The sequence below is a fragment of the Tripterygium wilfordii genome, chromosome 17 (assembly GCF_013401445.1).
Source record: "Tripterygium wilfordii isolate XIE 37 chromosome 17, ASM1340144v1, whole genome shotgun sequence".
Lineage (NCBI taxonomy): Eukaryota > Viridiplantae > Streptophyta > Magnoliopsida > Celastrales > Celastraceae > Tripterygium > Tripterygium wilfordii.
Window position 1 is genome coordinate 6,500,697 of NC_052248.1, and position 11,705 is coordinate 6,512,401.

General features: G+C 37.5%; 1 protein-coding gene across 1 annotated transcript; it reads right to left on the bottom strand.

Moving 5' to 3' along the window:
• Positions 1-6,852: 6,852 nt before the first annotated feature.
• On the bottom strand, positions 6,853-8,094 carry LOC119981867 (cysteine proteinase inhibitor 1-like). The gene is made up of 2 exons (XM_038825008.1): positions 7,750-8,094; positions 6,853-6,900 (listed from the first exon to the last, which is right to left on the bottom strand). Exons 1-2 carry the CDS (start codon positions 8,092-8,094, stop codon positions 6,853-6,855), a joined length of 393 nt encoding a protein of 130 aa, XP_038680936.1.
• Between the last annotated feature and the right edge of the window lie 3,611 nt (positions 8,095-11,705).

Below are 11,705 nucleotides of genomic sequence, written 5' to 3' on the forward strand. Positions count from 1 at the left end.
GTTTGGTGCGCTCATGGAAGACATCATTATGAGCAATCTGGATAGCACATCGATTGTCACAATGGATAGGAGAACTAGTCGTTTGAGGAACATCCATGTCTGATAAAAGCCATCGTAACCATAAGAGTTCAGATGTAGCATCAGCAAGTGCACGATACTCGGCTTCAGTACTAGAGCGAGCCACAACTGATTGTTTCTTACTTCGCCAAGAAATTAGGGAGGTCCCGAGTAAGAAACAATATCCAGTAGTGGAGCAACGATTAGTAGGATCACCGGCCCAGTCAGCATCAGAATAAGCATGAAGATCAAGTGATGAATGGGAAGAAAAATGAAGGCCATGAAACAAAGTGCCCTTGATATAGCGCAATGTACGAAGAACTGCAGCAAAATGGGTAGACCAGGGGCTGCTCATAAATTGACTGACCAAATGAACTGCATAAGAGATGTCTGGTCGTGTGACTGTGAGATAAATGAGACTGCCAACTAACTGCCGATAAAGAGTAGGATCGAGAAGAAGCTCACCATCTGTGGCAAGTAGCTTAACATTGGTCTCAAGAGGACAACTGGTTATTTTGCTATTGGTTAACCCAGCTTTGGAGAGTAAGTCAGAAGCATATTTAGCTTGAGAAAGATAGTATCCATCGGAACTTGAAGTAACCTCAAGTCCAAGAAAGTAGTTAAGCTTCCCTAAGTCCTTTATCTCAAAATTCTGGCTAAGAAGGTTCTGAAGAGCTCGAATGCCAGAAAGATCATCTCCTGTTATAATCATATCATCAACATAAAGAAGTATAATAATAGTACCTACATCAGTAGTGCGTAGAAAGAGAGCCGAATCATAGAAACTAGGAACAAAGCCTTGTTGAGCAACAACAACACTAAACTTTTCAAACCAAGCCTGAGGAGCTTGCTTCAGACCATAGAGAGCACGACGAAGTCGACAGACTTTGTGAGGAGGATGATTGTAGCCTGGTGGAGGATACATGTAAACTTCCTCAGCTAGATCACCATTCAAGAATGCATTTTTGACGTCCATCTGAAATAATTGCCAATTACGCACAGCAACCACTGCAAGTAAAGATCTAACAGAAGTAAGGCGAGCAACAAGAGCAAATGTCTCCTCATAGTCAATACCATACTCTTGTGTGAAACCCTTCGCAACAAGAAGAGCTTTGTATCGTTCCACTGATCCATCTGACCGAGTCTTAATTTTATAAATCCACTTACATCCAATCATAGATTTTCCAGAACGCAAATCCACCAAATCCCACGTATGGGTTTTGGTAAGAGCATCTAGTTCATCAGACATAGCTTTCTGCCAGAGAGGGTCAGTACTAGCCTCACAATAAGTGTGAGGTTCATGAAGAGTAGCAAGAGCATAAAAACAATGATAATCAGTGAGATAATTGGGAGGAGCTCTTACCCTATTAGAACGACGGAGGTCAGGTGCCTGCACTAACTCAAAAGGAGTGGATGTATCAGGAGGATCATCAGGCGCATCAGTTGGATCAGGAGAAGGCATAGGTGGATCATCTGAAGAGCTCGTTATCTCTACAAAAGAATTGGGGGATAAGACAATTGAGGGATCAGTGAAAATAGGAGCATAGCTAGAGGGTGAATGGGGAAAACTAGAAACACTTGTAAACATTTTGTGCTCCCAAAATTCCACATGGTGAGAAATACGAAGACGTCTAGCTATAGGATCATAACACCGATAACCTTTTTGAGTAAGGCCATATCCAAGAAGACAACAAAGTCGAGAACGTGGTTCCAGCTTAGTTCGTTCATGTGGAGGAAGAGTGACAAAACAAACACAACCAAAAGCCGAAGTAGAGAATAATTGGGAATTTGACCATGAAGAAGCTCAAAAGGGGTTTTATTATGGATTGTAGGAGAAGGAACATGATTAATTGTGTAGACAGCAGTAAGAGCTGCTTCACCCCAAAATCTTTCTAGAATAGAGGCAGAAATTAGAAGTGCTCTCACTGTATCTAAAATATGACGATGCTTTCGTTCTGCACGACCATTATGTTGTGAGGTGTAAGGACAACAGTGATGAGAGACAGTTCCATTTTGTTGTAAAAAATGAATAAATGCTTTATCTTTGTATTCCATAGCATTATCTGAACGAAAGATTTTAATAGTACAAGAAAATTGGGTTTGTACCATTTTATGAAAAGTGTGATAAATATCACTGAGTAACATGAAGAGCAATATGAAGAGCAAATCAAAAGGTGCAGAAGAAGAAGAATAGTAGCAACATGAAGAGAATATGAAGAGCAATATTGTATTTTCTTCTTACGTCTTTACAAACAAAGAGGTCTTGATATACTTCTCTAAACCCTAGATAAATAAGGTCTACAGAATATTTACATTAAACTCGGATGGCATATTACTGGAATATGCTAAGGGATATAATCACAATAGAATCGTAATATACTATGTACATTAATAACGTAATATTCTGTACATACTAACAGGTTATATTTGTATTATATTTGTATATGTTTTTTATTATTTTCAGTTTGTATATAATAGTGTAGTAAAAAATAGTGAAAAATGCATACATGATATTGTAGGGTGCTAGAAGCATATAGACATTAGGAAATGATTTTGTGAATGATGATTGCATTAGAATGCACGCTTAGGACCTTGAATTCTCATATTATGTCATGATGCTTAGATGTATGCTAGGCCATGTTTGAATGCCATGAAAATAAATGCAACACGTTAATTTTAGGACTAATCCAAGCCGTCTCACCTTAATAAACAGACCAAGATTAATTTATGGAACCTTTATGTTTTGTTTAAATACCAAGGAGCCTTCAAGATATTGGGGTTCCATTGGCATTCATCCAAAACATTTGGATTTCATGGACCCGGAAAGCAAATATGTTTTTAGGGATTAGGAGAATTTATTTAAGGACTCAAAGGTGGGTTTAAAGATATTTGGCCCATTCAATGAGCCATAAATGAATTCTTTCTTTTCTCATGAAGAACATAATTGTAAGTAAGGCTTGAATTGAACCTTTTTTATTAATTGTAAGCCTTTTTGGTGCATCAACCGAGTTCCCAAAAGTCTCTTCTCCAAAACCATCAAAACCCATTCCAATGTTCCTATCCAAATAGCCTCTTTTCCAAATCATCATGAACATTCGATGTGTGATTTTTCATCCAAGACCAAGTTAAATATTTTTGGCCAAGCCGGGAATGGGCATAGTGATCCCGTGCACCTTTTATCAAAAACCACTTCAAGTGGAATCTTTCATTAAACATTTTTGGCCAAGCCGGGAATGGCCATAGTGATCCCGTGCACCCTTTTTTATCAAACACCACTTCAAGTGGAATTTTTCATTAAGCATTTTTTGCCAAGCCGGGAATGGCCATAGTGATCCCGTGCACCTTTTTTTTTTATCAAAAACCACTTCAAGCGGAATTTTTCATTAAACATTTTTGGCCAAGCCGGGAATGGCCATAGTGATCCCGTGCACCTTTTTTCTTTTTTTTATCGAAACCCATAAAAATAAGATTTTTAAAATCAAATCTTGGTCTAACATTAACGGAACATTTCCTTCCATTTGATAATACATGATTTTCCAGGCATATGGAAAACTCATTAAAACATTTGGGACATACAATTATTCCTCAAAACAAATTAGAGCCAAATAGGAAAACATTTTTTGAAGGTAACCGTTTTCGGGAGTTGTGGGGTGCCTAACACCTTCCCCATGCTCAATAGACCCCCTTACCCACTTTTCTCGTAGACCAGAATGGATGTCGAATTGCATCCTAAAAATCAATTGGTGGCGACTTTATTTGTTTTTCATGCCGGTTGCTTTAGTACCCATCTAACATTAAACATGCAACTGAAATTAAATTTCGTTTAACATCTAGACATTAAGGTAATCATTCAATGTTAAAATCTTATTACGTCCAAAATGTAGAGTAACTATTGCTACTTTAACAGTTCCAGTTCTAACTCTTGAAGCTTGTAGAAAAGAGCTAGAGATGGTCTCCAAGATCAAATCTACTTGCGTCTGGTTGTTGATCTATGCACCAAGATCCAAGGCTTCATAGAGAGATACTCCATGACCTTGAGCAAATGCTCTCTCACGGATGTTCTCTTAGCCTACTCGCCGTTATCAACTTTTTAATCACTTGCTGTCATGTAGGATGAGTAGTATGAGAAAATATTTCTTGCAAACTAAAGATCATGTCCACAACTATCTGCATGTTGTCATGCTGTTTCTACAAGACTAGCGAAAGTGATGCTAAGATACAGTACTTGGCAATGTCAATGGCCTTGTTCCACCTTATATGAGCCAATTTTTCCTCCTCTGTTGGGGCTAGGTGGAACTCAAGACAATACTCAACAAAAACGTACTTGTACCCACCGGAGGTGAGCACTATGTCCAAGTTTTCTTTTCAGTCAACATAGTTTGGTGTTGATAGTTTGTTATCATTTAATGATGGAAATAAGTGAAGAAAATATTGATGACATCCAAAATTTAAAAATATTTAAAATTGCATTAAATGAATACTTCAATTATTAAATCTTTTTACATGTTTACAAGGTGTTTGTACCAAAACTAAATCCTACAAGTCAATTGACATGTGGCAAGGCGGGACCTAGAATGCACAAAAGGCGGCCAATCTCCTGGTGACACATGACGGACGCAAGGAGATCTTTATACTAACCGGTGTTCATTTTTCAAGTTTTTGATTGGTTGTTGGTTTGAAATCCAGGGATTATTCTCAAACGTGGTTTATTGCATTATTACCGAGATTTTAGCAGGATTACATCAAAGGGGGACCTGGAGAAACAGAATTCAGTTAGCTAAACAACCTAGTATTCTCTCAAATATGTTTTCAGCTGAAACACGTCTCTACGCATCTCAAGCCACGTTCGTCCTGCACCACTCATAAGTATCCATTTTCACACGATCTTTCGTGTAGATGAAGTAACAAGACGATCGCCATGAGCCATGTTCCCATGTTTTTCACCATGAAGCTTGAAGACTCATGAAGCAGAGGCTATCACAACATCAAAGAGAGTCCATTTCCTCCATAAAGAAGTAGCACGACCAGAAGGACATTACCATCATTCCCACATTTAGAAGAAAGTTACAGTTACAAAGCCCACTAACCCAGTCACTCTAGCAAGCAGTAAGAGAGTGGTCTTACCAAGATTCTCAAGATGTTCGATGACCAACACTTGAAGAAGAACAGAAGAAGTTCTTGCCTTTTGGCACTATAAAAGAAGAAGAGGAAGAAACAATAAACTACCCCGCGTCAAACACAAACCCAGCGTCTTCAATCCTTTATTACTTTCTTCGGCATGGCTCTGGCCAACTATCTTTTTATTTAGCATGGCTCCGTATCAAATAGTACTTAGATATACTTTTCCAAAAGCCCCTGCGGCTATGTTTTAGTTTAAGCTTGTAAAGCACGCCTACATCCCAGGATGCATCCCTTTTTGATGAAAATCCTGATGCATTCTCACAATGCGTTGTTTTTCATATCACTTCAATAGGAGCTCTTTTCATTCCAGTGATTAGTCTTCTGTTTTTCTTACTTTTTTCCATATTTACACTCCAGGCATTTGAAGTCCTTTCCACGGTAAGACAAACCGCGAGCAAGCAGCTTGTGTTCAGGACATGCTAGGTCCTAGGCGCTTGGGGGGGACCCATGTACCGTATGCCTTTCACTGAGAGAGTAGACAATATTCCACTTCCCAGAGGATTTCGGCCTCTTGATTTCTCTTTGTTCTCCGACAAAGACGTCCAGTAAACCATGGAGCACATAGCTCGCTTTACTATTTAGTGTGGTGAAGTTCGCTAGAATGACGTCTACGAGCTAAAAGTTTTTGAGAACTCTCTCACGAGTATAGCCTTCTCTTGGTTTATCAAGTTATCCGCTAACTCTATTGATACATGGACAGAAATGGAGGAGACTTTTCATAAGTAATTCTACAAAGAAGAACTAGAAACATGGTGACAGATTTGTCAAGAATCACTCAATTTCCAAGAGACTCAATTGAGTCGTTTCTTACCAGATTGAAGGAAGCCAGACTTCGATGCAACACTGAGATTCCAAAAGGAGAAGTAGTGGCATTGATAGTGAAAAGGATGCTCATTCAATTCAGAACGAAGTTCAATGATTTGGACTTCCAAGACTTTTCTCACCTGACTGCTAGATTTGTCCATTATGAAAAAGTCCTGAAGGAAGAACAAGACATGGCCAATTCATCCAAAGGAACCTATGACAGGGACTCAAACTACATGGTGGCCAATATCAATGATGATCTTAGCCAGGAGATGACTATAGGAGAGATTATGAGCAAGAAGTTATACATTTGCAAAGACATTGTCAAGTCAAAACCTCCTAAGCAGCCAGCTGCATGATCATCCAAGTCAGCCAATTCTATGCTTATGACGTATCCAAAATAGAGAAGATCTTTGACTGCCTCCTGGCAGACAATATGATCAACCTACGTCCTGGGGGGCATAGAATTCCTCCTCCCAAAAAAATTCAGAAGAAAACTTACTATAAGTATCACAATTCTTGGAGCCATTTTATCAATGATTGTGTAGCTTTCAGGAATGAAATATTCAAGCAAGGATAGAGAGAGGAGACTTTATTGTTCCCGAACTAGCTATGGGAGTGGATTTTGATCCATTTCCTCTAGAGATGGGAGCTCACATAGTTTCAGTCAACATATACCACATGCCTAGATCAACCCCAAGACAGAAGGTGAACCTGGAAGACGTTCAGAAGGCCAGACCTCCTAGCAGACAGCAAAGACCTCTTGTCCAGACACCAAATCTTAAGAAGTTCTGGTCCAATTAGAAGTTTTCACAGGGGCGGCAACCAATGAGACCCCTTGGAAAGCTGGCGTTTTGCCTAGAATGCGAACACAAGATATTCAATCAAAGATAAACTTTGTAGAAAGAAGGAAGATTCATCCCAATCCCAGGGAAGGGACTGAAGGCTCCTTTCTAGAAGTCAGAAGCTTCAAGCTTGGGTCTAGGCTCAAGGGCAAATTAAATACAGGAAAGGTAAATTCAATAGGTTCTGCCCACTAAGACACATAGTCCACTCCTACCAATATGTATAAATAATCAAATGAATTAGGAAAAGATCTAATAAAATCAATTGTGCAACAATCGAAGATTTCCAAAATTGTAATCGGATTGAGAGGCATTATATTACGTTTCCCTATATTTCCTAATCGTTGGCAAGTATCACATGATAAACAAAAGGAATGGACATCCTTGTGTAAGGTAGGCCAATATAACCCACATTGCAAACTTTTCGCAACAATTTTGCGGGAAGAAAAATGGAATCTGTATGTGTAAGTGTGACAAAAAAAGTCATGACATTTTGAAATTCAGAATCAGGGATGCATCACCTAATAATCTGATCGGAGCAATACTTGAACAAGAAGGGGTCATCCCTTTCTTATCATTGATTTCCAAATTGAATTCTTGGAGTAGAAGGATCTATTTTAACAATCTTTGCTTAGCATCTGCTTTGGAAAGTAAATACTTTAGAGCCACATGATCCGTAAAGATTATCACTTTGGAACTGACCAAGTAAGATCTAAACTTGTTAAGGGCAAAGACTATGGCTAGCAATTCCTTTTCGGTTGTGGTGTAATTGATTTGAGCATCATTCAAGATCACAATGGATATCTATTTATTTCTTATTTTTGTAGATCTTACATCAAAGGATGAGCTAATTTTAATTCACCAAGGAGAGCTTTGAGAATTCAGTCAGGCTCCTATAATGCTCCCATGGTCTATCATACACAATAGTCAAGTAGTTCCCAGTAACAAGTCCATCTGTTGCAGCCAGAACAAGCTTGTAATTCTTCCCTGCCACCACCTGTTCTTCACCCTTCAAAATGCTAATCAACTCTAGATTTGTCATGGCCATCTTGTTGTACTCACTTATCGCGAATTCTGCAATCCCTATCACATAAGGATCCTCGAGATCCTTTATTGGAAAATAACCACCAACTGGTTGACTTTTCGAGACTGTAGCCGTAATGGCAATGGCAAGAGTGAAGATGAGGAGATACACTTGAGATTTCATTTTTTTTTTCTCTATTAATGATTGAGAGTAGTCTGTGAAGAGATGAAAGAGGAATGCCAGTCTTTATAAGAAGACTCGAGAAGACGGTATCTCTTAAAATCATTGTTGGTGTATTTTTAATTAAACTAAAAAATTATTAATGTAATCAATTATTTTATTTATTTCCATATTTAACTCTTATAGAGGAAAAATCTTTACAAATCAAGCTATATATGGAAAATAATCAAATGCATTCATTGTTGTTGTAATTTAGTTAAAATAGAAAATTATATAATGTAATCAATTTATTTCTCCGTTTCCTTAATTAATTCCTATTCTGATAAAAGTACCCCATAATTAGAAATAATCAAATCCTTTCATTTCTACCTACATCCCAGCTGGATGTATCCCTTCCTGATGCATTTCCACAATGCGTTGTTTTTCATTTCATCTCAATAAGAGTTCTTTTCATTCTGGTGATTAGTCATATGTTTTCATGTTTTTTTTTTCATATTGACACTCAAGGAATTTTAAGTCCTTTTCCTGGAAGGCAAACCTCGAGCTAGCATCTTGTGTTCTCTAACTGTGCACAGTCCATTTGGTGCACAGGTCAAATTCGGTGTAGAATTCTACAGACAATCGTATCAAATCCTTTGGGCTGACAACAAACCCTGGTACACTTGTAAATCCAACATTCATATCCAAAACTCTTGTTCCCAAGAGCCATAATTGTGAGATTTCTAGTTCAGAGCAGAAGTATCCAGTAAATTTTGGTGCGCCTAGTGAGGAGTGAGTATCCGAAGCAGCCAATATTGTGAGTCACCTGTTCAGCACAAAAGACGATAAATAGAAAGATAATGAAGTTACAGAAGATACTGTGATTACATACCTTTTATGAAAGTGCAATCTACGTTGTTGGTAAAAGGTAAGGAATCTAAATCACAATCAAAGGCTAATTGGCTTCTTAATAAACTCATTTACTGGTACTATGTCAAAATTTTGTGCACATCCAATGGCATATCATGTATTATTTAGTGCGGATTCGGATATCTTAAGAACCCAATGCTTAGTATTTTCTTTTAATGTGTACCCTCCCTCCTAGTAACCATAGTGAATTTTTTGTTTGCGATTACTTTGTTTCACTAATTGATCTCGTTGACTTGACTAAACAACGGGAAAATCAAAGTTTTTTTATTCATTGTCCTTTTGCATTGGATCCTGATGCTACTCTAAAGTTTCTTGTATATATTTTTCAAAGTTAACTTGTTTTTTTCATTATTTATCGAGAAAGTTTTCCTTCTTGGCCTGGTGTCTTTCTTGTCATTTTAGGGTGTACACACCATCCTTAGTTACTCCAACTTGTGGCTCGGGTATTTTATGATAACCTTCTTACTGATGAGTTATGCTACTTATTATTTATATGTCATTATTATTTGTTGTAGACAGGAGTATAGGAAGGTCGAAACCAACAATGACTGGATGAAGTTATGTAAGTTGTGAATGTGGATATGGATATTGGATTTGCAAGTGTGCCAGGACTTACTGTCAGCCCAAAGGATTTGATAGGATTGTTGTAGGATTATGCACCAAACAAACTATGCGCAGTTACAGAACACAAGCGACTAGTTCGAGGTTTGCTTTTCGGGAAAAGAACTTAAAATGTCTAAAGTGTCAATTTAGAAAAAGCAGGAAACTAGAAGACTTATCACTGGAATGAAAAGAACTTCTATTGGAATGAAATGAAAAACAACGCATTGCTAGAATGCATCAGGATCTTCATTGAAAAGTGATACATCCTGGGATGTAGGCATGCTTTACAAGCTTAAACCAAAACATAGCCGTGGAGAATGGAAAGATAAATCTACATACTAATTGGTGCAGAGCCATGCTAAATAAAAAGATAAGTGGCCGGGGCCATGCCTAAGCATGCAATAAAGGATTGAAGACGTTGGGTCTGTGTTTGACACAGTGTAGTTTGCCATTTTTTCTTCTTTTATAGTGCCAAGTGATGGACACTTCTTCTGTTTTTCTCCAAGTATTTTTCATGGGACATCATGGGGATCATGGTAAAATAAGTTTCTTGCTGCATACTAGAATGACTGGGTTAGTGGGCTTCATAATCGCAACCTTCTCTTAAATATGGGAATGATGGCAGCATCTCTCTGGTCGTGCTTCTTCTTTAAGGAGGAAATTGACTCTCTTGTATGTCGTGGTAGTCTCTACTTGGAGTTTTCAGGCTTCATGGTAGAAAATATGGGAACATGGCTCATGGCAGTCAATTCGTTGCTTCTTCTGCACGAAAGATCATGTAAAAATCTGAACTTCTAAGTTGACAGAAAATTGGGACTTTCAGCTAACAAACTTCCATTTCTCCAGGGCTCTCTTTGATATTATATAATGCATATATTATTATACACCTTTTTGCTTGTATTTTGGTTTGAGTTGGTGTTTTGTTTATCGAAATAAGATCAAATTTTGCATAAATTCTATTTTTTATGCTTTTCAGCTTCTTACGCTCAGCAGCTGCTCAACCCACGCTCGAGCATAGATGTCATCATATTGGCTACCAACTATCGCTCAACAGTTGCTCAATAGCTGCTCGATAGAATAAAAATCCAAGAATTAGAAGTTTGACTTGTTTTAGGAGTTTCATTTGAGGTTTATGTGCTTTATTATTATTGAAGGAAACCCTAGGAGGTTGTGGGGGAGTTTCAAACATATATAAATACCTCTTTACAAGCCACAAAAAAGGGAATTTTGTTTTGTCGCCTAAGTAGCTAATCCTTTTGCAAGGGGGACAATGTAGCCTCTTTGATTGTGCTTAATGAATTTGGTTTGATTAATTATTAGTTTCTTTTTGCTATGTCAAGTGTTGATTGTTGTGCTTAATTGATGATTGAACTGTGATGCTTATCTACCATCTAGGTTGATTATTCTGATGCAATTCGTAGTAGACGTCATGCTCTGATTGGGAATAGCTTCGTGCAATTTAACACCATGACTGCCTAGACATAGATGTCATATGCTAGGATTCATGTGATCGCTACATAAGTTGTCATAGATCTAATTGTGTTCTTGTTTGTTAAACTAGTCTAGATGCCATGATAGTTGCAAATTAAGAACAGACGTAGTAAGTTATACGCCATGACTACTACATGAATAAGGGGACTTGGTCTTTGACATACATGAAGAAATTGATAATTAACAACTAAAGGATTTAAGTACAATAAAAATGGTGAAATCGGAACTCTAGCGTACCCATTTATTTGTTCTTTGCATGCTTCTTATAATTTCCTCTTTTAATTTCATATCATAAATAATCTTTTGTTTTTATTCAGTGATATCTATAGTGAATTTTGGAATTATGATAGATTAATACTCAATCCTCGTGGATTTGACACTTGTATTTGCCAAGCTATACTACTATTGATTCGTGCACTTACGAGTATAAACTGAGTTTTGAATCGCTATAATTTTAGTGGTTTGAATCTCACATCAATATAATTATAATAAAATCTTGGTTGTTATCCAACATATCACATTTGAAAAGAATTTATCTGTTAGGACTTTCCCAAAATTGTAGCCTTTTGGATAGTAAATCTTGGATAGTCCTGATTTTTGAGAACTAATCC

Bases quoted from the DNA above. Each gene is read 5' to 3' on its own strand.
- LOC119981867 (XM_038825008.1), bottom strand. From the start codon at position 8,094: ATGAAATCTCAAGTGTATCTCCTCATCTTCACTCTTGCCATTGCCATT. The intron at 6,901-7,749 runs GTGAATTAAAAT...TTCGCATTCTAG, and splicing joins AATTCTCAAAGCTCTCCTTG to GCAAAACGCCAGCTTTCCAA.